Here is a 27316-nt window from a genome sequence, read left to right as displayed (position 1 = left end):
CATTTTAAAAAAATCCCCCCAGCACACTTTTATTTTATTTTTTTTATTTCCATAATTTAAAACACTAGAAAAAGTGAAATTTGAAACTCAAAGGTTACAGGAATGAACACAAACCATGTGATAATGGCACAAGAACAGCCACCAGTACAGAAGTGTGCAAATTGCCATTTGGTTTGGATTACGAGGAGGCTAACCAAGCAGTATTCCTTTCTTGCTGTTCCAAGACTGGCCCCTAAGAGGCTCGAGTCGCGCTGCAGGCAGCTTGACCGGGGCTCAAAGACCAGTCTTGAAGCTCAGAGCTGCTGCCGGCCCTATTATGACACCTGCACGAGGACGGGGGGAAGGGGGGAACAAACTGATTTTTTTCAGACAGGCACAGCCCCCACAAACCAGATTTTAGCAAATATTATACTCCACGCCCTAGAACTGAATTATATCCTTGGTTGCCTCCGCTCTTTCCTGAGAAGAGATTTCTTTCAAGTGCTCTTAGTAGAATCTTTTTCATGATTGTACTGAAAATTAAGCAAGTAATTCGGTCCCTGCCTTGGAAGAATGCTGCTTGAAAGCAGGCCGCCTTTGGCCCGGTGCCACATCCTTTGGAGGCATGGTCTGAGGGCACTCTCAGCAGCAGCCCTGCTGCTGCCCCTCAGAGCTGGAGGAGGCTCTTTCAAGGCAACCCTGGTGGACTCCAGATCCTGCCTCTAGGCATTCCAGTGGCTGCCTGTTCTGGACAGCTGCAGCAAAAGCAAGCTGAGAACCCTTGCGTTCCCATTCCCATCAGTATAATTCCAAAAACAAAGCACAGTGAGAACAGATGAAGCACCCTGACTGGCATTTTGAGGTTCACAGAGGAGCAGTGCCAAGCAGTCGCCCACCGGGAGAGCCAGAGCAGCAGTTCAACGGCAGAACCAGAACTCCCACACGGGCATCTGTACGAGGGTGCCATGTCACAGAATCCCACTATGGGACAAAAGGATATAAAGCCCCATACTTCTGATAATGATTAAATTCAGCCCACCCAAAATGTGGAGATGGGAGATAATCAGGGCTCTTCTACAAGGATCAGAAGTATGAAGGGATGGTCACTGGTGTCACCGATTTGCATGCAGCAGGAAACATGTAAGGACACACAGTCACACAAGAAACTGGCTCTGACATCTCAACTATTAAAAATTACTCCCATTCTCTTTTTCACAATGGGAAAACAATACGGAGCAGAAATTAATTTCTACTTCCAGGCACAGGTGGGGCACTGCTCCACTACTTCTCCAGTTTTAAGGCCCTCCATAATCTACAAGGCCCATTTCAACGTCTTCCCTGTTCAGGTCTGGAATGGGAGAGTCTGGGAACAAGCCACAGTTTTCATCCCTGGCTGGCATATCATCATTTGCCCCCCAGAGTTCATTCTAGAGGTAAAACGAAGTGTCCACGTGGGCCTGAAGGTACCAAAAGTGCAAATTTTAGAGGCAAAACAGAAGGCAAACCCTTTGAGCAATTCAGCCATTAAACCTGGCCTGAATTACAGGCACTATAGACAGCTAACAGCTGTTGATCATCATGTAAAATTTTCAATTAAGATAAATATTTAACAGTCTCCCAAGCACAGAAACATCCCCATAAGGAAAAGTACAAATCTAAAATATCCTCTGCGTGACTTCATATAGCTGCTACTTCCACCAGCTTCCACCAGGATCCAGTAATGCTACTCGTGCTACCAACCAGCTTCTTACGCTGCGATTGTACTATTCACTGCATGTGGGCCCCAATGAGTCAGAATCAGGAAAACAGGAAGTAACAATAGGCGCTGACTGACAGCTGAGGTGGTGGAAGAAACACACACAAAAAATGAGGGATTGTTGAGGTCTCATTGGCATTCTGGTATAACATCACAATTAAAATCTACGACGAATTTGCTGGCCCCGATTCCAAGACTGACATCAACGGGAGAGGAAGCCTGCAGAGCAGAGTGCGGTGAAGGCGAAACAGAGATCCTGCATCCCCTAATGCAGGAACTGGAGATGGACCTCCGAAGTGGGTCCTCGCGTAGCAAAGCAAACGAAGTGCCACAGGTAGCCACGTCCTGGTCTCCTGGCAGGCTTCTGCCCCAGAACACACTTTGGGACAAGAGGACTGCAGAGGATGGAAGTGCCACACACAGCTTCCTCTTCTTTGAGCAAGACGTGGTTGCTGATGGGTACAATGGGTCCTATTGCCCAACGATGCAAACTAAGGAGATTTGCTAAAACAACTAAAAAAAATCCCTTGTCCTGGCTGCCACATTACCAGGGTTCAAGAACAAGGAGAGCAGCAGAGGCAAACACTTGGCTAACTTCGGGAAGTCTTTACAATCCTCATGTCTTTGAAGGTGCTTTAGCCTTTGTTCTGCCCTATGCTTTTACCCAGATTTTAAAAAGCCCCACAGGTGTTAATTCCTAGTGATAATGGAGGCTAAAGACAGGGCTGTTTGACAATGTTAACAGATATTAATTATTCTCCTCCAACACATAGGAAAATATCTATATGACTCAGTCCGATAGGTTGGTCCAAGCTGAGTGGCTGGTTTGGGAAAACGAAACTCTTTCCAGGCACATCAGACCACTAAAAACCTTGGCCTCTTCCGGCGGATCGACCCGAACTCAGCTGCCCGACGCTTGTTCCTGCTTCTCCTCCTTGGCAAAGAACATTTCGAGGTCTGTCAGTTTCTGAATCAGCAGGATGTCAAGTTCTCTTCCTTCTATGGCTGCCTTCTGTGCCCGAGTGTAGCCACCCATCGCTCTGACTCTGCTGCGAGCTTTCCTCTTCCGGGGAATGGTGAAGTCCTGGAACTCCAAAATTCGTTTTCTTTTCTGCTGGCTGATTGAGATTAAAGACCCATTTTTCTCTTTTGGCTCTTCAAAAATGGTTTCCAGACACCTGAGAAAACCAAAAAGGAGTGAACCCGGGGCATCATTATTGTAATGTGGACATGGACCCAAAGCCCTTTCATACAACTAGCAAGTGGGCTCAAGGCCAGATATGTTTTTTCAAGCCACAAAATATACTGCTATATAACCATTTGCAATCATATAGCACATGTAGAAGGGAGATCCACTTAGATACTTTCCTACAACTTTTCTTTGAACAGCAACTTTAAATCACAAAATCCTCCATTCCATTGCTGTGTTGTCTATAGCTTACTTGTAAATGTAACCAACCTGGTTGTAGGGGGAGATTTGTAATTCTTATTGGTATATATTTCCTCCAAGCTGAATTCAGTCTTCTTTAACCTAGAAGAAAAAAAAAGGCAACTCGCTATCAGCATATCTTCTTAATTAATAACATTACATTCTAGTAGCAGTTACAGTTCTTGGTCAGGGAAAAGATTACTTTTAGCCATGTACCAAAGTTGCTTTATCATGTCTGGGTGAAGCAAGACACCCCAAGCAGGTGACTCCTTCCTCCCACCAGGGAAGGCTTCCAACTGCTGCGGGGTCACCATCTCAGCTGCAGAGCTATCGACAGGGCCCCTTACCTTGCCCAGAGCTGTTTTTTAAAGTATTTAAATAAGCAAATAGACATAAAAAGCACTTTTTTAAAAGAAAGGTATAAGGTATGTTTATTTATCACGTTATCAGGTGTGCCAGAACATAAAATGACACAAAGTCAAAAACTTGAGAAATCCAAAGGAGTCAGTCCCATACCGCTATTAAGAGTCACATTGTGTGGCAACCACCCTCTCAGGTTAAAAACGTAAGAAATTAAGATAACGTGTTGTAGAAGAGATATCCATGACATTTCATCTTTTCCTTGGAATCCCCTTTCCAATATAGTGGAATTTAGTCACTTTCAAATTTGATGGAATTTATCTGTGTGGAGATAGTGCCACCACAATAACTTCCCCTTTTCTTCTTTGTCTTCGTCTCATGTCAGAAGGATTTGCCTTTTCTAAATTTCAGAACATCATTTCCTTTTTTACCCCCGTCACCTGCAGCTCCTTTTTGGCATCAAAGGAACTGTTTGCTACTCATGCATCTTTTACTTCCTCTGTTCTAAGGCAGGCCCGCCTGCCTGCCTTCCTTCTGTCCAAAAAAGTGCATATTGTATGTCTTTTAGCACGTTTGAGGTGGATTAAAGCCTGTTCCCCTTACCTGGGCTACGTTCCTGGAAGCAGTGTCTTGAATAGTGGTTGCTTGACAAGCACAACTGCTGAGCAACAATTCATACCCATGTGGGGTTAGCAAGACATCTAGTTGCAAAGAAGCTAATATCTTGTAAGGCCATCTGCAATTTTTTTGATTGCGTGATGCCTGAGGAAGATGAAAGGAATTTGCTCTCGGTGCTCCTGGTTGATCCATGCAGCCAGGCAAGTTACATAACCATGGGTTCCGGGGTGATGAATGCATCTCTGGTGGAGTTGATCTTGCTGCCTGCCTTGAAGCCATCGCTTGACCCAACATACTTAGAAAATTATTGGTAAGTTTCTAATCTACAATTCCTTTGTAAGATTGCTGAAGTGGTGGTGAAGCTTTAGCTATACGGTAAAGAGAACTGGATGAAATAGATTATCCATCCAGATACCTTTCAGTCAGGTGTCGGGATTAAGCCTGGGCATGGGGCCGAGACAGCACTGGCTGCTCTGATGGATCATGCGCACTGAGACTTGAAGGAGGAGGAGGTCTCCTTTCTTGTCTTGTTACCTCTCTCAGCCTCTGACGGTTGGAAATTGGAGGCATTTCCTAAGCAGTTGGTTTCAATCACTGTTGTTGGGAGAGGACAGGTTGAACCTTGGGCACTTTAGTGTGGGGTGCCCCAGGGCTCTACCCTTTCCCCCACTGCATTTAGCATCTATTTAAAAATGCTGGGAGAGGTCATCCGTCAGGTGGGGTCAGGTGATGTAATGGTCTGTGGGAATGACCTTGGGAAATGGGAGGAAGAGCCACAGACTAGACAATGGTCAGACAACGGAGCTGAGCCCGCAGAAGGAATGGGAACAAAGCAAACATCTCAGAAGGGACCCTCCCTAGTTTCTTGGACTGTAAGGGGGGGGGTGAGAGATGTACTTTCAGACTTGCACAATTCTGTTAATGTAACCTTACAATAAAATTAGAGTTAGTACTTCTGGGTGTGCTTCTTGTCTGGACTACCTTGCAAGGCTGGCAGGTATCATCAATATGCTGAGGATACCCAGCTTTACATTCCTATCCCAGGTTGAACAGGAGATGCGGTGGAAATCTTGGCCCAGTGCCTGGAGGCTGTGAAGGACTGGATGAGGTAAAACAGACTGTGGCTGAATCCCAACAGAATGGGATTCCTGCTGGTACAGAAACCTTCCATTTCACCTACTGCTCCTGATGATCACCCTGAAGATACTGGCATAAAATCTGGGGGATCTCTTGGACTAATGACTCCTGTTAGAACAGAAGGGGGAAGCTGTGCCCAAGAGAGTCTTCAGCCAGTTCTGGGGGGTCCGCCAGGAGGCACTGAGGATGGTCACTCATGCCCTCTGTTATACTGCTAGCATTTGCTGTTTGAGAGTCCTCAAGCTGCAGCTGGTACAGAACATGGTGCCCACTTGCTGACAGGTGCAAGTTGGTTCAGCAAAATGAGCCCTGTGTGGCAGAAGCTGCAGGGTTGCCAGCAGGGCTCCAGATCCAATTCAAAGGGCTGGGGGGGTCACTCATAAAGCCCTCTGCAGCTTGGCCCCTTGCAACTTTTGGGCTGGCTTTTCCAGAGAGAATCTGCCTGCCCTCCATCGTTGGGGGATGCTTTGGGGCCCTATCCTCCAAAAGAACTGGTGGGCTGGGACTCGGAGGAGCACATTCTTGGAGCAGCCCCACTCGGGAACAGCATGCCTGCCCCAATGTGCCCTTCCCTCATGCCCTTAGCAAAGTGATTAAGACCGTTTGCTTTCAGAGGTCTTTCAGGTAAGAAGATCTTTCTAAGGGTAGCAACAGGCCTTATGAGCAGTATTTAGTAAGGCTATTTCTTAACTGGTTTTATAGTATTTTTATGTATGTTGTAATTTTTAGAGTTGCCAGGAGTAGTGGCATACAAACAGGGGTAAATAAATCAATACATTTACTGAAAACAGGTTTGTCTCCTCAGCAGTCCAGCTTCCAGCACTGAGGGAGCAACTTCTGCCTCCCCAGAGAATCGAGAGAGGGGCCACTTGCCAGGATGTTGGGACCTATGCTGGAAGGTCACCCTTCTTCCTGCCACAGAGCTGCTGCATGTGCAAACTCCGTGGCCTTGTGCTTCTACTAGTTCTTCTGTTTGGATACATCCCTCGTGGGGAGGGGAAAAAGACACTTATGCTGAAGCTCAAGACAAGCAAAAGGTAAAACTGTAAGGACTCCTACAGCAGAACCTCCACTTTCCTGCCTCTCATCCAGCATATGTAATGGGCTGTGAGAATAACCTTGAGGAAGAGGAGGAAGAGCTGCAGCCAAGGCAACGGTCGGAGAAGAGAAGGCTCAGCCCAAAGCAGGAACGGAGTTTGAGAAAGCGCCTCAGACTGGGCCCTCCCTAGCTCTCTGTAGGGTAAGGGCAAGGGAGGGAGGACCGGCAAGATTCTGTGACCCCCTACAATAAAAGTAGTTTTAGTGTTCATGACTTTGGTGTCCAGGTCTGGTCCACCTTGAAGGGCTGACAGTATGCTGATCCTCCAAACTCAGAGAACGACTTGGTTTCTTTTCCACCTGTGGGCACCTCTTGACTGCTTTAAAAAAATAACACAACTGACCACCTGTTCTGCAAAACGTCTTTGCTAAAACCTCCCCACCATCTCAGTTCTGAGCAGCACCTAGGATGTCATAGATACCAAGCAAGTTGGCTGTTGTAGCAGCAAATGAAGGCAGTGACCCTACCTCTTTGGCCTAGGAAGCCCCATGGGGGTGAGGTTGGGATCTGGCTTAGGAATCGTCTTCCGAATCCGGATCTGAGACACCTTCTTTGGCCTGTTCTCTGACTCATCCTTGGGGGAAAAGGGACATACATGTTCAGCATTAGTCAAGATGTTACGGCAGCACTCCCCCCATTTATCCCTCTGGTCCATGTGAAATGGGATGATCTCATCTTCTCCTCACTCAAGTCCTTGAATGATTTGAGCTGACAGAATGCCAGAGCCAGATGTTAACAGGACAGCTCCCTTCACAGTGGCTTTCCCAGCACTTGCCCTGAACCACACCTGCTCTTCCAGTGGTCCTTAGGCACAGCTCTCTACTAGGTGAGGCGATACTGAAGCTGATGCTCACTGAGAGTAATTGCCATCTTCGCTGCCTTCAGTTCCAACAGGCAAGGGGTGGCTTTTCTTACCATTACTCTACCTCCACCCTCAGTAACATGCTCTATCAACAGAAATAGGTTCCCCATGCAACAGTGAGAAGCCTCCTACAGCCAGCTTGAGTTCATGTTAGGTTAACTGTCCATTTTGACTCCACTGCTTACCTTTTCAAGCTGAGTTCCAGCCTTAGGCAATGCTGGGACAGAAGCATCATGTTTATCTCCAGATCCAAGAGCTGGAAATCCTAGAGGAGAGTGAGCCGGTTCTGGCGCTGAGCAAGACGTTGGCAACAACACAGACAAGAATGGTTCCAACCTAGGACAATGGCAAAGGGGCAGAGAAAAAAAGCTGGGTGAGGCCAGGGATCTCTCGAGTTGTGATAAAGTGACAGTAAAGTCCATTATGGCAGGGAAAAAAAGATGGCAAGAACAAGAGGGGCTGGTGGGGCCTTGACAACTTGAAGGACAAGGCAGGTTGCAAAATGAGCCTTGCTCACCCCAGTTGACCTGAGCAGAGGCAGCTCGTGTGGGAACATGTGTAGGCTCACTTCATTGACCAGAGGAGAACCTTCACAAAAACTTGAAAACCACCTTTCAATGGAACATTTAAAGCAGGGAGAGTTCCCAAATCAGTCTCTCACGTTTGGAAAGGATGCTTCATAAAGCAACTGTGAGCGAAGCACCCCTCCTCAAAGCACAAAAGCATCTGTGTCCTCCTGGAGGCTCAGCACAGTTGCTTCCAAGGCTCCCCAGCTGTCCGTGCACATGTGGGCATACTCTAAGAGCACCTCCATGGGGACTGCCAGCCAGAAGGAAAAGCATGGGTGAAAGGGGAGAGGTCAAGGCAAACTTCTAGAATGGAACTACTTTCCTTTACATATAAGTAGGTGTTGGGGGTAGAGGAGGGGCACACTGACCTCATGTCATTATTTATAGCCCTGGAAGTGTCACTCAGTGGGCTGGGCACCAGAGGTGGCATGCTTAAGCTGGTTCAAAGAGGGGGAAAAATCACAGGAAACAAAGAGAAAATTAGAACATTACAGAAAGTGATACTGCATTCATTTAATCTACATTCCAAGAAGGCTTGAGCGGGACTAGAGCTTTCCAGGTCTGCTTGTCTGGGAGGCAGAGGTCATGCTGGGGGCAAAAACAAACACCCAAACCAGGATGGGATGACGCTCCCTTTAGCTGGAGAGGCAGTTGCTCATCTCAAAATGGCTTTCTATACAAGGGCAAGTTTTATCCATGCCACCAAGCTCTCCAAGAGGCTGATATCCTCCTTCCTGCTCTGCAAGAGCCTTTGAAATGGGCAGGAAAGGCCTGCGCTCAAGAAGGGCATTTCTAGCAAGAGCAGGACAGAAGGGAAAAAAGGAAGCCTGGTCTTAAAACCATTCATTTAGTGGAGTGTAAAGGGCAAAGACTTCTCCCAGGACACACTGGAGAGCTTGACAGAGTTCCAAGGTCCCCGCTTTCACACGTCTTTCCAAAGATCAAGTCCATTTGAAGGCCACAACCAGTGAAGGTTTGAACTGTGGGGCCTGACAAGAAGTGAAAGGGCCGCCCTCCCTCCCTCCTTCCTGGCTCTGAGCCTTGGGGCCAAGGGCCATTAAAGCGGCTGAGCTCCCCCTGGGCAGCCTTTCATCAACGCTGTGGCTGGAGCTAACACTGGTCTTTGCAGAAAGGCCATTCACTAGCAGTCTGTTTTTACACCAGCTGCCCTAGAACTGCTTTTGGAAAAGCAGAACTTTGGTTCTAAGTGAGAGAGGATTAAAAGGTGGAAACTCCAACTTGATCTGAGATTGAAGCCTCACGCAGCACCTTGTGTTAGTCCAGAAACAAACAAAGGTTGCAGAATTACAGGAGATCCACTGGAAGAGACCTGGGAGTTAATATGCCTGCTTGCACCTGCCTCCTTCCTAACTCCACTTATTCAAGCATCGTAATGCACTTGTGTCCATAAACTTAACTATATGGAAGGCTCCCCTTCTGAAGGATTCTCATGTTCTAGCCACCTAAAGATGAACAAGGGATCTCTGTTTCTTTATCAATTTAAATGCGGTGTGGAATTTTTCACTCCAAAGTAGCAATTATAAATAAAAAGCAAATCCTCCTTTGGTTTGGAGCTTCCCTTAAGCTTTGTTCAGCCAACAGAAGGGATTTTGTTATGTGTAAGCTCAATCCTCACTCTACACATACTGCTCTGGGACAACTAAAAAAATGACTACAGCTATATTGGCTTAAGCAAAATGTTTTGCCACAGCTTACCCAGAAATTTCCTTTGCAAACACAATACTTTCCTGCATTTGCCATAAAGATGCCCTTATAGCAATGAAATACGACATTCCCATCTGATGGCTGGGAGGCTGGGCATGAAGTCACAGCAGGACTGCCTGCTGGGCACAGAGAGCACCCATTTCTGAGCATCCCAAGTGCCTCTGCTTCAGAATAAAGGAGTGAGCAATGGAAGGAACGTAAGGAGAGGATTCCAAGTTTTCCTTCATCTCAAAAGGCTGCCCAAATCTCGGCTACCGGCATTTGTGTGGAGACTCACAGCTCAGTGATCCAGACCAAACTGGCCCTTGCATTGCTTTAGCTGAGAGGGAGGCGGGCTTCTTAGGCAGCCCCTGCACCCAACAGTCCATTGGGGGAAAAACAGCTTCAGATAGACAGCTAAACTCATTTACTCATGTACAGAAGCAGAACAATAATTTTACGTGTGGGGAAGCTGGAACTGGGTAACGTCTAAATAATTTTCTCAAATAGGTTTAATAACACTTAACCCAGTTTTATTTTATTTATTTACTAAATTTACATGCTGCCCAACTCCCAGCGACTCTGGATGGTTTTTTTCTGTACCACCAGTCCAGCATAAACGGTGTATGTTTTGTTAACTAGTAGATACACCTGTCAAAGATTCACAAAGGGAGAAATGAAACTGAATTTTTACAGAATGTGAGTCCAGCCTATAAATCAAACCACTCAACTGTCTTAGGAAAATCCTGCCAAATTGAGCCCAAGGAAGTGAGGGCACTCGGTCAACTTGCTTTTCTTCCAGCAGCCAGTCTTCTCTGCGGCCACTCTACCACCTGCACGATGCCCCTTTGCTTTAAACCCAAAGGAGAGCCTAGAGATTGGCTCAGGTCACCAAGCCTCTCCTGCCCCAAGCAACCAGGGACTCTGCAACCAGCTTCGAAAGGAAGGAGCGAGGTAGCTCATTTCCCTGCAGTCTGTTCTGGCCCCTGATGGGTCGGAAGCAAAGCTGGGTGTGAAACGCTTCCCACCCCCACTTCCCCAAGGCTAGGCTCAGCTTACCCCTTTTCCCAAAGGGCCATAAAAGTCTGCAACCTCAGAAAGGCAGCACCTAACCCCAACTTTTGGAGGGAGGCAAAGGCTGCATGGCCCTTGACAAACCTTTAAGACTTTTACCAGTTGTACGGACTAAGCATCAAAGATTTATTTACATGGCTATATCAACTTGTAAGGCCTACAATGGTGGGGTTAACACAGAGCAACAGCTTATTGTTGGGGAAGGTGCACGCTACAATAAAGCACTATGTACAGCTATCTTCTACGTTGTGGTGTGTCCGGTCCTTGGAAAACAAAGAACCCTCACAGTGGCTGGGAGGGAGAGAAACAGAGTTAGTGGTCTTTGAGAATACAACACAGCAATGGGTCCTGCGAGAGGGCCCTCTGCATTAGCAAATGTACACAACACATGTAAGAAAGGAGCTGGGACACACACACACACACACACACACGTCCCCATGAGAGAGAAAGAGAGCAAAATACATACAGTTGTGCAAGCTGATTCCCAGAAGGAAGAGAGGGCTTTACCTGTTCCTGTGGCCCAGGCCTGTGGCTGCAGGGCTGGCTGGCTGTCCCTTGCAGGGAGTGGAATGGAGAGGAGTAAATTCGGAGAGACGGGCGGAAGGACCATGCTGGCTCCATATGGGCAGAACCCTACCCAGCAAATGGGGCACGGAGGAGAAGAGGTCAGCTGACACAGAAGTGCCACGTCTGAGCCCCTTCAGGCCCTGGGCAAACTGCAGCAGGGTCAGCCTTCGGACAGTCGGGGTCTGGCTGCTTAGATGTCTTTTTCTCGTCCAGACGCGATAGCAGCCGGGGGAAAACAAGGCTAAGGCTGTCGGGAGGCCGCGGGTGGGGGAGCCTGTGCTCTGAGCGACTGCCTCTCTCCCCCTGGGGGCTGACATGGAGCTCGGCTCAGCATCTTTTGGGATCGGCGTGGGACCCGGGCAGCTCCAAGGCAGAAGGAAAGGGAGGCTCCGTCTCCAGGGCTGCTGAGGCAGTGGGCCTCCCAAAGCTAATCTGGAGACAGGGCCTGGGGGCCCAGTCTCAGGGGCCTTCCTGGTCGGGCTGGTGTCCATTGGGTGATGGAAAGACACTGGGAAAACTGGAGTGCTGCACACACAGGGACTTTCGTTACTCAGCTCAAAGAAACATAGGATTGTTGATTCAACGGAATAAACTGACAGGGCCCGAGAGCTCGCCATCTTGAAGCAGCAACTGCCACTGTTGAGCCAGTGATGAGAGTTTAACTTGAAACTGACAAAGGAAAAGATTTCCAGGAGCTTCCTCCTTCTCAGCTGGCTCCGCTTTTCAGCTGAGGGAAGCAGCGCACCACAGTGCAGGAACGGCTTGCCTTTCGGGGCCAGCAATGTCTCAGCTAACACAGAGAGCCTCATCAACAAGGCGGCATCTTTGGGGCGCCCGCTGAGCCAGAGGGAAGCCAGCAAGCTGCTCTGGTTGCCTTGTTGCTTTGCTAGTTGGTCCCAAAGGACAGCCTTTGGGGTGGGGGGTGCTGCTGGCTTTGTGGCTAATTGTGCAGAATAAATGAGCTCGCCATTTTCCTCAGGGACAATTTCAGGGGGACCCTTTAGGACAGAAGAACTTGATGTCAGAGGCAAGTTTTTTGGGGCCCTGAGCTGGCTCGGCACACCAACTTTTGTGCAAGCTGTTCCTGACAGTTTCCTGAATGGTGGAAAAGGCCTTACTGGGCGCGAATGTCCAAAGGCATCTTGGCTTCTGCTCTGAAGACAGCCGACAGCTTGAGGCAATGTGCTGAAAGCTGGAACCGAGTTAGGCCAACCTTTTGCCCACTGGCTACGGCCCCTGAGGCAGAGATTCAGGCTTGTGGTCTCCCTACAACCCTGGCCTCTCTTTTGCCTTTTTGATTTGCTTCCAGCGTGGAAAGGGGATTCCTGCTTCCTCTTCTGCCCAACACCTCCTCCAGGAGCCAAAGCCTGTTGTCCAGGGTCTTCTGGTCTCCCAGCATTCTCATCAGAAAAGCTGGCTAAAGGCTGTCTGGCAGCGAGCCTTCTTTTCACTTTGGGCTTCTCTTTTTGTGGGGGCAGCTGAGCCCCTGCTTCAGAATCCCTCCTCCTTACGCTCTCACCAACCAAGTGACTTTCCCATACTTCCTCTGGCCCTGCTGCCAGTTCCTGGGTGCTCTCTACCCTCAGAAAATGTCCTTCTTTACTACTGAGCCGCCTGGAGGAACTTTCTAATATCCCATCCTCTAGGAAGGAAGATGGCATTGAGCTGCCAAGGCGTTCTGCTGGTTTTCTTGAGGAAAATAAAGGTTTCATTTGCAGCGCATAACTCAGGTTCTCTGCATGCCACTGAGTAATTGTGGGTTCTGAGGAATCTTTGGCTTTTCTGGAATCAAATTCTGAAATATCTTCGGGCAAGCAGAGAGGAAGTCTTGTGTGTACTGCATCCTTGAATGAAAATGTGACCTTCTCACCCCTGAAAGGAAACATTAAGTCTTCTAAGAGGGCTTCTGGAGACCCCTCAGTGTCAGAAAGAACAAGAATTGGAAATTCTGTCATCCCAGCTGTTTGGCCAGCCTCTCTCTGGGCAGCTTCCAAATTCTGTTTTGCCTCCAAGGACTGTTCTAAAGTATTGGATGATATGGATCCAATCTCTTCGACTCCTCCTGACTCTTGTTTGGCACCTTCTATGGCTGGAAGGCAATCTACAAGCGAACCTCGTCTGACAGAACTGCTTGCCCTTTCAGTTTCCAAACCTAACGGCTTGACATGGCAATCAGCTTCTCTTTCAAGCACCACAGTTACTAGAATATGCTCTTTGGCAAGAGGAGAGCTGTGAGCTTCCAAAGGCAAAGCTAACGCTTCATCTTTTTGAGATAAGCAATTTTTTTTATTCTGAGGAGACTGAAAGCCTAGGCCTGTACATATCAAAGTAGATAGTTCTCTTTTTCCATATGACCTAAAATGTAGTCCTTTCTTACTTTTCTGACCCTTAATCTTGGCAGAAATTGTAGGGCCTGTTTGAAAAGATGTCTGATTAGGAGATGAAGCCAATTTACTGTCAGATAATAATCCATTTTTAAAGTTTAACTTCTCTGAAGGACTTTTACTGACTGATTCAGAGGCAGAATTGCGTTCATCAGCTTTTGACTGAGGAGCCTGATTCTTACCAAAATCATTCTGGTTCAGTAATTCAAAAGTGCGTTCTAAGCATCCTAACGGTATCCTGGCACTTTGTGATTCTGCGGAGTCTTCTTTCAGAAGATCACCAGTTAATTCTGACCCCAAGTCACTGGATGACTCTTCACCAAGCATATTTTGCCGAAATGCATTTTGATCATATTCTGTTAAAAGTGCAGTAACTGGTGGGTCAATCTTTGAATGCACTGATTTGTTTTCTTTACATCTAATATATTTTACAGCTGAACTGATCAGAGTTTGTAAATCATGATAATCTACTTTTTTACAGAAAATTAAGGAAGGCTGCTGGCATTCTAGAAATTCTCTCTCTGGTGAATCATTCTTCTGTTCAAACAAGCTATAACTATCAAGAACATAACGTGAACAAAGAAGTATTTTCATCCGATAAATGGATTCCCTTTGTTGAGCTGATACTTTAGTACATAAAGAAGAGCCCTGCTTTAAAACAGAGAGATTAGGTGCTGAGGAAGAGGGATGAATCTGGTATTTTTCTTGTTCTTCTAGGTTTTGATCTTTTCTAACTCTGGCTTCACAGAGATGGAGAGTTTTGCTCAAGTCTCCATCAAGTGCCAGTGGGAGATATGGGCTGGCTGTTGAAGTATTGTTACGTACTATTATGCTTTCCATTGTTTTCATTCCACCAGCATCGGCTCCAAATGAAGCTCTGTTGACTTCTACTCTTTCGTAGGGAGGAAAAATATTACTGTTAACACCCAGAATACCTTCTGAATTGTCAAATGTATCATCACCATCAACCCTCCTGTTTTCAGCTTCTGCCCTGGAAGTTCCTGCCTTTGACAGATTTGAGCAGGGAGCATCCAGAGAATAAACCGAGCCCAAGGTGCTTCCTGCTCCGTCTGGGTCCACACAGTTATCTCCGTAGAGAGAGCAGCTGCACGCTGTATTACAAAATTTCTGTAGAGAGGTGAATTTCCCATTGGACACAAAAGAGGATGGGCTTGTTCCCGACCCATAAGATATTTTGGTGGCGGTCCCTCTTCTCCCTTCTTGTAGATGGTTATAATCTGAAAAAAGATTTCTTGACAGAGTACAGAACTCCTCTGTAGCAGAACAAAGATCATTCGTGCCCTGGTCACTAGAACAGGATGCTTTTCTCCAGAGGTTTCCCATACCAGGGTTCCCCTTTTCTGCCCCCCTCAGCATGTGTCTGACCATTTCCCAGGCCCCTTCGTTCATTTCAGCACAACCGCCACTATTCTGACTTGAAGCAAATCCTTTCTTGTGATGAAGCAAGGGACTAATGCTCCGCATCACAAGGACTTCCCTTGGGGACCGGCTGTCCAAGGGCCCTCCATGACCTAACCTTGAATTAGCTTTCGTGGTAAATGGAAGTCTGTCACAGAGTGAAGGGATTTTAAGGCTTTTGTTATTAGTAAATAAATTGACATCTATTACACTGGAAGAATTGGTGGCACACAGAGGCAGAGTTAAATCACAGATCAGGGTGGCCGTGCCTAGATTGTCCTTAGATTCCACTCGTGGCAAACCATTTTCCCGAAAGTCAAGGTGATGATCCAAATAGCTGCAGAGTGAAGGAATACTTATACGGCAATTGTTCTGAAAGCACCCAAAGTTACTTTCTTTCAACAAAAGAGTCTGATTTTCTTTTGCTATAGGGATCAGTCTTTCATGATGAAGAAAAGCAGCGTTATCCTCTTGGATAATGCCAGCCTCTGAAGAGCCTATTCTTAGGTCATCTTCAAATGATGCCGGGACAACATCACAAAGGGAGGAAGTGCCAATTTCTGAATGCACGTCTTTTGGCATTGCTAGCTGTTCAGCTGGAATGGGAAATCTGCCATGTTCTGAATGAAAACGTCCATCTTCTTTCCAGCAGTGGCGTACAGCAGATCCCTTCTGGATTTCAACTGTTCCTTTGTGTGCACAGCTATGAGAAGGATCCATACTATCATCCCCTTTCTGCTCTGTATCATCACTGTTAGACAGCTCACCTTCAGGGCTCCTGGTCTGCAACAAAGCCTCAACCATATTCAGCTCAGAGGCCCATTCTTCCAGGACCTCTCTCTTTTCACAGCTCTGGCTGCTCCTGAAGCTTTTCTCTTGCACGTCACAGGCAACTTCAGAGAGATCCATGCATTCACCCCAGGGTGTATTTCCAAATGTGGAGCTACCTTGAAAAGTATGACCTGTGGCTTCAGAGCTCATGCCTGGTGGGCCAGCATCTAAAGCCAGAGCAAGGCTGCTATTACCATGCATGCTGAACGTATCCTGCTGAACGGATGGACGAATGTTAAAAATGGCATTAATTTCTTGGCCTTGATTCTGAAATGTCTCTTCCCCAGCCTGTTTGGCATGGGCTGAGAGTCCTCCTCCTCCTCCACTTTCTTCTTCTTCAGGGGAGGCAGGACTTAGAGGCTCTTGAGAGACTAAGCTGTCAGCTCCTGAAACTGCAACTCTGGCCATGACTGTGTCTCCACCTGAGCACCGACTGGCCTCAGGCAGAATACCTGTCCTCGCTCGGGCACCGTGCTCTCCTGTTTTACAATACAGCCTAGTCCCATCAGCCTTCATACCTGGTGCTTCTTTCGTGAGGCTTGATTGCTTTTCAGATGCGACCTGCGCTTTTGCTGGGCTTTCTTCTACACACACACAAAAGAAAAGAAAAACATTAGTAAGATATGGGCCATCCCTCTTTCCCTTAGCACATTAAAATAACCTTTTCCCCTGACTGTCCTCACCACTTCCCATGTGGCAGCAGACATTCCTATGCCCAGTGCTCTGTCTCTCTGCAACTCCTGTGCTCACACCCCTATGGGATGGGGCAGACCAATGAAGGAAATCCCTCTGGCTGTTCTGTACAACTGCTCAAACCCCTCCTCCCCACAAAGGCTTTTCAGAAGGATCCCCTAAACTCCTCCCTTTGGAAATCCTTCCAAACCATCAACAAAATACTACATAAGGACTCGGGATCCTCATCCACTGAACAAGTGACCTGGAGGCAAAAGCCTGAAAAAGGCCACACTTGACCCACTGGAGAAACAAAGATATAATTTTCTTCACTAGCTGGCTGATTTCCACAGAAAGGGTTATGGAGAAAAGCAGCAGGGTGGCTCCAGTTCATGACAACCAAGTCTTAATTTGACAACCTGAGCTCAGAACAGCAAGGTTCCCACATGCAAGCAAAACGTCCTACCTGTGACCAGCAGGACATCATGCTCTGTGCCCATGCTAGAACTTGGATAAGGTTCTAGAATTTGACATGTGCTACTGTTTGTGATGAAAGCCAGACAAAACGCTTCAGATGTCACTGATTCTGGGTAGGAGGTTCCAAGAAAAAATGGCAGAACTTACAACTTTTACTGGCAAAAAATGAGGAGGCGTCTGGGAGCATCTTTTCCAACAACCAATTTTATTAAATGGCAGAAGCTTTGGTGAGCTGCAGCTCCCCTCATCAGATCCAGTGGGTGGCAAGAGTGATATCGCACATCCCTCGCCATGCGTCCTACATCAATCCAGCCTACGCCAGTCCAGTCACTCTGTGCACCGGATGAGGGGAGCTGCAGCCCACCAGAGCTTCTGCCTTTTAATAAAATTTGTTAGTTGGGAAAGGGGCTACCAGACTCCTCCTGATTTTTTGCCACCATCAACTAAGACAGCTTTCCTCCTACAATAACTTTAACTGGGCACCTTTATTAGTTCTCCCCACTGCCTGTCTTCAGTATGTTAATGATAGATATACTGCCTCTGAAAATGGAGGTTTAGTTTGTTTATTTATTCATTCATACATAATTTCTATTTCTAAAGCTGTCTACTTGCCAACCATTCTGGAAAAAGGAGTAAATTAATTATTTGAGACTGAGGTAATCCATGGTAAATGTAATTCTATTCTACCCTATATGCTTATAAATAAGCCAACAATTTTAAGTTCTAAAATACACCCAAAAAACTGGGTTTGGCTTATTCGCGGATGTGGTCATCCACGAGTATATATGGTAATAATACTCCTTTAAAGTACCCATGTATACTTGTAGATAAGCCCATCCGTGGATAAGCCAACCCTCAAATTTTTAACCAAAATACCATGAAAAACGTGCCACTCACAGAAAAGCCAATTGTGAAAATTAAAACATACAAAAATGTTGAGGGTTGCTTTATCCGTGGATGAGCTTATCTGCAAGCATATATGGTAACTATAAGAAATGAATAACCCAATCACCAGAAATATCTGTCTGGTGATCTGTATTTCCCACAAACAGGTTACTAACTTATCTCTGGGGTAAACAATCAAACTTCATTTACAACAAACAAGCCAAGTAAGTTGTGTGCAATTAAGACGCTACATCCCATAATACCAAGAACGTTGGAGGCATGCTTTGAACGGTGGCCAGCATGACAGCCAAGGCCTTGTCCATCCAGCAGGCCGGCACCTTCCTGTGCCAAAGCAGTCTGCTCTTCGGAGCCCCGAGGGCGGATCGGCTTCCTGCCAGCACATTTCTTTAATGCCCTTCAGGCCACCTCAAGACAGGATGCTCACAAATTCTTCTCATGGGGCGGGGGAGACTGCTGTGTGCCTTTGGGTTTGCTCGTCTTTGCAGAAACCTCCTTTCTGATCCCATTTTGTTGCCAAATCCAGTGGGACACAGCCACTGGTCTTCTATAAATCAACTTTTTAAAACAAGCTCTTCACCAAGGGAGAGAGGCTCCTCATTTCGATGCGCTTGCCATCTTTACCTTTTATGTCTTATTGTAATTTCTTTGGTTGTTGTGAGTTGCCTAGTCGAGAGTTGGGCAGCATACAAGTTTAATAAATTATTGGGTCAGCTTCCGGTGGGCACCATGGTGAGCTGACGAGCAGGACAGTGTCTACGAGGAAAATCGTGACTGGATGCTGGATCCAGACGGGTGAAATCTCTCCAGATGAAGAGATCACTGAGATAACCCATGTGCATTCCGGACAGCCACTCCTTGTGAGTAGACCGGAGGAATCAACGTTCTGCAGTTGGCTTATGAGTTGAGTGGCTGGGAGTTGAGGGATACCATCTAAGCCTGTACTCGTAATGCAGTCTTTAAAGGACAAAAAGCTTGACCGAGCCTCATTTCTTAAACACTTTTTAGTTTATTTTTTTAATTATTGACCTGGAAAGATTAAGACCTTTCAGATCAACAAGTTTTTACTGTATTCACTGGGTGAGTGGCCTTCTCCTTGGAGAAAAAAAAATTAAATACAATTTAAAAAGTACAGAAAAAATACTATTTTTTGGATTAAATAGCAAAAGGGTGCTTAGAGTATGGATTTTGGAAAGTTAACAATGAGTTAAGGGTCCAGATGGATTTGGAATTATAGTTTTGAATTAATTAGAATTCTTCCCATGGGAAATGGCAATTGTTTGGTTTTTTTAAAAGGAAACATGATAATGGGACCTTGAAGATTTGACACTAGAGGGAGCTTGAGGATAATACATTTGTTAATAAAGAATGGAGCAAAAAACTTTGATGGATATTTTTGAATACTGGTCTTCAAAACTACTTGATAATGATAGACAGATCATGTGCCAGTGAAGTTAAGAAGAAGAACAAGCTACACCGGAGAAGTCTGAAATTAATTTGAAGGTAGATTTAAATGTGTTAAGCAATGAGAAGGATATGGAGAAAGATGTACTGGATATACAAAAGAAAGCAGTGGATGTTTCATTGCTTAAAGGAGATGTACAATTACTTAACCAGAAAACTAATTTGAATTACTCTTACTGGATGTATAAAAGAGGTCTGTTAAAGTATTGAAGGACTTTATGAGAAGTGATTTAAAAAAGGACAAATTTTACTTACTGGATGTACAAAAGAGGTCTGTTAAAATTTTGAAAGATTCTTGGGACAAAAAAAAAGATGAACAGAAATCAAGCTCTGGGACTATATTTGAAGGGGTTAAAAATTAAAAGTACAGGGAAGGAATACAGGGTTGGCTTATCTGATCAATGTTAAAATAGAAAATTAGTTATATCTGGTCTCCCTTACTGGACTCTTGCTGATAAAAAACAAATGAAGAGGCTTTTGGATTATGTTTTTTAGTTAAGAGATGAGTTATGGGGTGAAGAGAATATATGTTGTATTAAGAGATGATGATAACCTACTAAAATTGCTTTTACTTGCTGGGATGAAGGGGGAAGTTACTTCTTTTTTTTTTTACACTTTTTTCTTTTTCTGTATTCTTACACTTTATGTGGTTTGTAATAGTTTTTATTCTTTCTGTTTGTAATTCTTAATAAAATCATTTGATTTTTTACAAAAATAAATTATTATTATTATTGCTTTCTCATTAATAGGTACACATTTTAAAAAGAAAAATCTAGAAGAAACAGAACTATACCTCTTATGCTGAACTGGAGGAAGTCACTAGCAGTAGACATGAGCACCTTTTTCCCTGTGATGGCAACTGAAACTTTATCAGAGGGCAGTGGTTAGGCTAGGCTAAGGGAAAAGATGGCCAGATCAAAGGGGAAAACTTTGCTAGCAAATTGACAGGCCCTATATATGTCAGACTAATTTCATCCTTGTCAATAAAAAGGGGTCACCTATATCTCAATTTTTAGATGAGGATCTGAGGGCAACATATTGCTAGACCCACCAAGAGTTCATAGAACAAACTGAGGAAGGCTTCTTGACAGTCCATCCATTAGATCAGTGTTTCTCCACCTCACCAACCTGATGATGTGTGGACTTCAATTCCCAGAATTCCCTAGCCACCATGCTGGCTGAGGAATTCTGAGAGTTGAAGTCCACTCATGTTAAAGTTGCTGAGGTTGAGAAACACTGCATTAGATCACCTTGATGCTACTTTCTCACCGCCCCAACATAATATCCCTACATAGGTACACTAATGTGAAGGTTGTGTTACATGTGTTTTATGTGTGTTATGTGTTTTATGTGTTTTATGGTTTTTATATTTTTAAAGCTGCACTGGAGTGGCATTAATTTCGTTGTACAAGTTGTACAATGACATTAAAGATTTCTATTCTAATGATGTAGCCCAAGGGCCTAATGCACTGGCAATAAATTTTTTGCATTTATATGTGAAGCAAGGAAAAGTGGTATAAATATTTATTTATTTATGCACACTCTTGTATACTGTATTCTCCATAGCTCCTAAACCACTTGTACCCCAAACAATAAAACAAGAGAACCATACTGAAATACCAAATGTATCATTCATTATGTTGCCAGCTAATCCTCACCCTTCCAACTCAGACAGAGCACAGCCTTTGCTGCCTTCCAAATGTTGGCAGGGAGAGGCCAGACTGCTTCGGAGGCCAAGCATTCCAGAGGGAGGGGCTGTTCCTGAAAAGGCTTGTTTCCAACCAGCCTCCTTCCTAACATCCTAAAGGGGGTGCCTCTTGGCTGTAGCAAACCGGGGAGCAAATTCTCCCCAGATCAAATGGGCTTTACCAGAGAGCAGCAACATTTGAGTTTGCAAAATAAAACCACAGCAGAGCCCTGAAAAGAATGCACAATAAAAAACATACTTGCATACCTAGATTCTGCGGCAAGCCTTTTATTTCAACACAGGAAGGACTTGAAATACATCCTCTCTCCTTCTGGATTAGCCGAAACTCTTTCTGAAAGGAAAGCATGCAGGTCATCAATGGAACAGTAGGAACGGGACCAAAGCTGTAGGGAAAATCAGAACTTCCTGAACACCTTTCCAGGCAGAGCAACTGCATCCCAGCCCATCCATATTGGAGGCATGTTTGCTAGAGAGTCACATACTGCCTTCTGAGAGTGACTTACCTCCAACCTCCACCACCCGGAGCCAACATGAGGGGTTGAGAGAGTTGCCCTCCAATAGTTGGAGGGCCACAGCTTTCTTGTAAAAGCACAGCTCTCAAGGAGTGTTTATTTTAATAGTATTGAGAGAACGATTTTTTGCTCTTTTCATGGAGTGGTGCCCATGTTAACTTTCTTGCAGCAACAAAAAGCAAGGGTCTTGTAGCTCCTTAAATCCCAACAATTTATTGCTATGGCATAGCAGCTTCTCTGGGTGAGGGCCCACTCAACCATCAAATCCATGAGAGGGTACCTGATTGGCAAATATATACATACAAAGGGGTGTAGAGAACGAAAAAATATATGAAAAATGGGATTAGATACTGCCTGTCATGAAGAATGGAGAAAAGAAAAGCTGGCACATGATGATACATCTTGGGGGCCCCTAAAAATAAGTGTGGTATATAAGTTCCTGATGGTGTGAGAGACCCTGTTTTGCCCTGCAACACTTGCACAACTTCCACAGGCCCTCTCTATATGCCAGACTGACATCTACTAATAGGAGAGAAGCATCAGGACAGCGTGCTCCACCCAGCATTGGCCCAACCATTTACAACTTCTTCTGATCCCGCATTTCTAAGAGTTTCAGGGGGCTGAGGCTAGACCGTGCTGCTTTTCAGTGGCAGTACCAGTGTTTTGGAACAGCCTCCTGACAGAGATCAGACTGGCCCCTTCCTTGTGGGGTGTCCCAGAAACTTTTAAAAACTGAATTGTTTTGGAAGGGCTTTTCCTGAGTCTATATCTGGTGCCATCTTGCTTTTTTGTTTCTGGTTTATTCTTCATTTTTTTTCTTTTTGTGCTCTTAGGTTTCTATATGGTGGTATTGTTTGAATTCTAATCCCACCATGGATGTTTCATTTTTTGTGTCTAGATCGTAAACTGTTAAAAGTCATTTGACTGAGGTGGACTAGAAGTATTATAAATAAATACAACAATAAAGGTACAGGAATTTTATTTTTAAAAATGCCACTGGAAAATTTTAATGACGGTGCAAAGCTAAGTGAGTATTTCCAACATGCACAAAGTCCCAAGCAATCACCTGTTTTCCTCTGGGAATTACTGCAATCAAATCACGTGTTAGATTTTTTTGAATAACTAAGATGCAGACAAAACAGGAGCTGCCATTTTCTCTAGAATAAAGTTGACGGGGAAAGGCATTTTTCTGATCGTGGCTCTACAAACCTTTCTTTGTGTTACTGTGCCTTCATTAATTTTTTTTTAAGATAGATGATCACTCATATAATGCCCTTATTTGAAATTAAATAACCATAATCTTTAATAAATAGTTTGTTATAAGCTGCAAGGCAAAAACAAGAACACCAATTCACAGGTCAGCAAGCTACTGCTCACTCCTGTAGACACTGATTACATATTCTAAGTCACCACAAAACAGTGTCAAGAATAAATAAAGAAAAAGGGCACGTCTCTCTAGAGCAGTGTTTCTCAACTTTGGGAACTTTAAGATATGGGGACTTCAACTCCCAGAATTCCCCAGCCAGCCTTTGAGAAACACTGCTCTACAGTAATAACCAAATACATTTTATCATTGACTGCAGATTTTAGATTTCAGCACGTTCAGCACATTCAAGAACGGAATGGAGACCTAACGTATTTAATCGTATTCATCCGTAAGTCTTGATATTGTACCAGAAGCAGTCCACAGACATAACAGCAACGCCCATAATTGGAAGCATTCTCTTGATAAATCCTCGGCGCTTATCAATGCCGATGCAAGACAATTTTCTCTGGATAAGAATTACGGCAACGCTAGATGAGTCAGTTACAGGGAAAGTAAAAAGGTTTCCCCCCTAAATCAGTGCTTGTCAACCTTGGCCGCCTTCAGATGGGGGGACCTCAACTCCCAGAAACCCCCAGCCAGCATTCTGGGGATTCTGGGAGTTGAAGTCCCCCCCCCCCATCTGAAGGCAGCCAAGGTTGGAAACACCGCGACAAAGAGAGATGAAGCGGCCGCTCCGGTTCTTACCTCTTCTGACCGCCTGCTTTCTTCGGGGGCTGGGAGCCGTGGCCGGGCAACGACCCGCCCGCCCGTCGCCGCGAGACCATCTTCCCTCGGGTCTCCCTCGCACAAGCCCGGCCTCGCTACGCTGCCGCCGCCGCCGCCGCCCCGCATCTCCTCCTCCTCCAGGCGCGGCGCTTCGCCCGCCAAGGGCTGCCTCCGGGGCGCCTCCCGGGCACGGAGGGCCCAGCCATGCGTTCTCCGGGGCTCGGGGGGCAGCCCCAAGGCCGGCCTCTCGCCCGCGGCCCGGTCCGCCGAGGCGGGACGTTCCGCGGGGAGAGCGCCCGGCAGGCCGGCGGCGGAGAGCTCCCGCCCCGCGGCGGACATGAGGCGTCAGTCCGCCCTCGCTCCGGCAGCGCCGCGCCGGCGGACGGAGGCGTCGCCGCTCCTGGAAGGAAGAGGCGTCTGTCAGGCGGGGCACGGCAGCCGTGGCCCCGGACCCCCCTCAGGACCCACCCCGGACCCCTCCTGGGCCTCAGAGCCACCCCAGGCCGCCTGGGCTCCGTGAGGGCGACCCCCGGCCCTGCGCCCCAGGAAAAGCCCCGGCCGGCCGGGAGCTCGGCGGCGGGTACCTCGGCGGGCGGCAGGCCTCGGCCCACTGCGCCGGCTCCGACATCGCGCCGCTCTCGCTCTCGCTCTCCCTCTGGACTGCTGCTCTATGGTCGCGTCCTTCCTCATCCGGGCACCGCCCTGGAACATCGAGAGGGGAGAAGCGCTTCCGGGCCTGGACTTCCGGAGGAGGCCCAGCAGAATGGCGGCGCTGGGTGAGTTGCAGGGGAAGCGGCTCGCCGCCCCTCCCGGTGCTGCGCACGCCCGTCCCGTTCCGCACCGCGCGCGGGGGCCGCGGCAGCGGGGACCGCCCCCCTTGTTCGGCCCCCCGTCTTGAAGGCGGGAATGGACGACCCTGCAAGTGGAAAGCTGGCACGGCTGGGATGAGGCGCTTCCCTTAGGCCTCGGCTTGCGCTGTGGCTCTTCTGCTTGCAGGGAGGTCTTGGCAGCGAGGCTCCCTGTCCCTCGCTCGCAGCCGAAGGAGACGCAGGAGCAGAAAGGAGCGCGTTCCTGGGCGGGTGCAGAAGTGGAAGCATGGGGGGCCACGGCTTTACACGGCGATTCAGGATAGGGAGTGCTGGCGATGGAAATTGCGTTTGGAAACCAGCCGCTTCGGTGGCCCCTCTGGGACCCAGGTTCCAAGCCCGGCTCCGGGGACCGTGCTTTGCATCCTGTGGGACACTGGGGGGCTCGGTTTCAGGCCCCCAGAGATCAAGCATGAGCCTTTGCGTCCTTCTGATGTGACTAAGTCTTGTGCCGGCCGCAGCCGCCTCCTGGGCAGAAAGGCAAGGTCCCTTAAAGGCTCGGGTAACGTTGCCTTCGGGAGCATCACCAAGCTGTGGGGTGCGGCACTGTCTGGAGTGACTTTAGAGCTCTGTGTTATTTACACGGTCCTCTTCCCTGAAGGTCATTCCTGCAAAGGGGAGTCCTCGGGGCTTGTACAGAAGCTTCCCTTTCCTTCAAAATAAGCTTTTATCGCATAACACCCTTTGTGTCCTGGCCAAAGAACATCAAATGTTTTGTCGAAGGCTTTCACGGCCGGCATACAATGGCTGGTGTGGGTCTTCCGGGCTGTGTGGCCGTGTTCTGGAAGTCTTGTTTCCTAACGTTTCGCCAGCACCTGTGACCAGCATCTTCAGAGGGCAGGAGCACAGACAGGAGCTGGGCACAGAGAGAACTGCTCCTGTCTGTGCTCCTGCACTCTGAAGATGCCGGTCACAGGTGCTGGCGAAACGTTAGGAAACAAGACTTCAAGACCACGGCCACACAGCCCCAACATCAAATGTTGATTTCCAAAATGGGATGTGGTGTCTCAACATGGCATTATAAAAGACTGGACTGAGGTCAAGCTGAGGATCTTAGACTTTGACACACAAAGGGTTGCCTCAAACCTCTGCCTTGGTGAGCTGAGGTATCCGCTACTTACCTCTCCCAAATACTTTTCCTACTCTCTTGTGCCCTCACAGAGAAGGGCACTTACTTACACTGGGACATGTAGATGCCCTGCCGTGAGATTCAGTAATATCCCTGCTAAGATTATTTGGGATTGTTCAGATACTGAAATTGAATCAGTTGCACAGGGACTCTTGAGTTGCCCAAAAAATCGTTGTTAGAGGTTGAAGCTAATCTCCCCTCTAACTGTAAACCACTTGAGTTGGTCCCAATAGGCAGCTAAAACATCAGTATTATGAAGTTTCCAGAAAAGTGATCAAATTTTCTGCTTATGGGAATTGCTGTTAGAAGCCATTTGATCTGAACAAAATCCAGTTAGGCTTATCTGTTAGGAACAGGACTTTTATATTGAATGCTTTGTATTTTAACTATGTTTTTTAGTCTGTGACCATACATAAATAAAGAATGTATAAAGCTGTTGGCACCTGTGATTTTATTTTGTTTTGCGTTGGCTTCCTCACAGCATACACTAGAAGATGAGTGGCTTTACATGCATTACTTGCTTTTGTTCTGCAGGAAAGCAGAAAGTTGTCTAATGCCTGATTTCTGATAACCAAGAAGAATAGGAATTTGGAAATCAAGATGAGAACCAACAAAGTTTACAAGCTTGTCATACACAAGAAAGGCTTCGGAAGCAGCGGTTAGTAGCCCTGTTGAAGGTGGCGGTGCCTTGGGATTCCCTGAGGGTGCAGGAGGATGAAAATAAGCCTTTTGCCCTCTGGGAGCAACATCTTTCAGTCTGTGCAATATCTGAACTGCAACAAGGCCCATTCAGGCAAATTTGAGGTTCCTAGCTTAATGATAACAATAACAGTTATTTGGTGTTTGTAAAGCAGTGCTTAAAATAGTACATTTTTATCTGGAAGGAAATTGCAGTCTGTTAGTGGGAAATTGTCCCTAATAAGGGTGTTTAAGATGTTAAAATCTTAAAAAAAGATGTTATGTTTATAATTGATCAACATTACAATGTACTGCAGGGTATGCAGTAAGGCTGAGACAGGCCTGCTCAGTTTGTTGTTAGGACAAGATTTGGATTTGAGCTGAAAACCCCTGCTCTCAGCTGTTGTGCTTTCTCAAAAACTGCTTAGGTTTTCACTGTGTTTCCTCCTCCCTGGCACCTGTCCCACCTCAGGCTTCTCAGCTTTAGTGGCACCAGGGATAACTTTGGAACTACTATGAAAGCTGCTGTAAATTACAAACATCTACAAGGGTTCTTTTCCAACTGTTTCTTTTCAGATGATGAGCTTATGGTGAACCCAAAAGTATTTCTTCAGATCAAGTTGGGAGATATAGTGGAAATAGCACACCCCAATGATGAATACAGGTGACTCTCCTTGTCCTTCCCTCCAACCCTTATGCATGGATCTGCCTTGGGACATAGCGCACGATAAAGGGGGCAGGGAGAGGGGGCAGGGCCTGAGCTTTGCAAGTGGGAGATAGAAAGGAGGACTGCCACAGATGGGGGCTGGTGTGCTTGCTCTGAGCCAGAGGAGAGTGGAGGTTGCTGGGAAATCAGGGGAGCCAGCCAGATGGAGAACACCTTGCGACTGCTGGCTTGCTTCGAAAAGGCATATGCTGCCTGCTCCCATTTGGGATTCTTGGTGGCATACAAGACATCAGTGTATAATAATCTGCACATTAACAAACTTGTACAAACCAGGAACATAAAAAGTGAAAAACCCTAAAAAGCTTGAGCGAAACAAACTGTTCCTAAATGGTAACCGGTAGTACTGCTTTGGGAGTTTTG

The 27316-nt window shown here is 46.7% G+C and overlaps 2 protein-coding genes across 8 annotated transcripts in view; one reads left to right on the top strand and one right to left on the bottom strand.

Annotated features, from left to right (window-relative positions):
- Positions 1 to 7: 7 nt before the first annotated feature.
- On the bottom strand, positions 8 to 24260 carry PRR14L (proline rich 14 like). Of its 2 annotated transcripts, XM_088143776.1 has the most exons (9): positions 24141 to 24260; positions 23536 to 23956; positions 21259 to 21343; positions 11095 to 16372; positions 8178 to 8246; positions 7426 to 7576; positions 6846 to 6952; positions 3195 to 3266; positions 8 to 2913 (listed from the first exon to the last, which is right to left on the bottom strand). In XM_088143776.1, the coding sequence occupies exons 2-9, from the start codon at positions 23893 to 23895 to the stop codon at positions 2637 to 2639; spliced, it is 6399 nt and encodes a 2132-aa protein (XP_087999902.1). In that variant the 5' UTR covers positions 23896 to 23956; positions 24141 to 24260; the 3' UTR covers positions 8 to 2636. The 2 variants fall into 2 exon arrangements, with proteins under 2 accessions (XP_087999902.1, XP_087999903.1); XM_088143777.1 differs by lacking the exon at positions 8178 to 8246.
- The window catches only part of DEPDC5 (DEP domain containing 5, GATOR1 subcomplex subunit), a 59090-nt gene continuing 56010 nt past the window's right edge, over positions 24237 to 27316 (top strand). For 5 of the 6 annotated variants that reach the window (XM_088143780.1, XM_088143781.1, XM_088143782.1 and 2 more), the window contains exons 1-3: positions 24237 to 24332; positions 26086 to 26209; positions 26806 to 26893. In XM_088143780.1, coding sequence (XP_087999906.1) covers positions 26152 to 26209; positions 26806 to 26893 — 146 coding nt within the window. In that variant the 5' untranslated portion in view covers positions 24237 to 24332; positions 26086 to 26151. Of the gene's footprint in view, positions 24333 to 26085; positions 26210 to 26804; positions 26894 to 27316 lie in introns of those variants that run through there. The other variant, XM_088143783.1, reaches the window with a different exon arrangement.

The sequence above is a fragment of the Python bivittatus genome, unplaced genomic scaffold, assembly GCF_059951505.1.
Source record: "Python bivittatus isolate LINGU-HERP-01145 unplaced genomic scaffold, Pbiv_v1 ctg000390_np1212, whole genome shotgun sequence".
NCBI lineage: Eukaryota > Metazoa > Chordata > Lepidosauria > Squamata > Pythonidae > Python > Python bivittatus.
Note: the sequence above shows the minus strand (reverse complement) of the source record. Positions and strands in the feature narration are given on the sequence as shown.

Bases quoted from the DNA above. Each gene is read 5' to 3' on its own strand.
- PRR14L (XM_088143776.1), bottom strand. From the start codon at position 23,895: ATGTCCGCCGCGGGGCGGGAGCTCTCCGCCGCCGGCCTGCCGGGCGCT. The intron at 21,344-23,535 runs GTAAGAACCGGA...CTTTCCTTTCAG, and splicing joins AAAGCAGGCGGTCAGAAGAG to AAAGAGTTTCGGCTAATCCA. The intron at 7,577-8,177 runs GTCAGTGTGCCC...CCATTGTCCTAG, and splicing joins GCTATAAATAATGACATGAG to GTTGGAACCATTCTTGTCTG.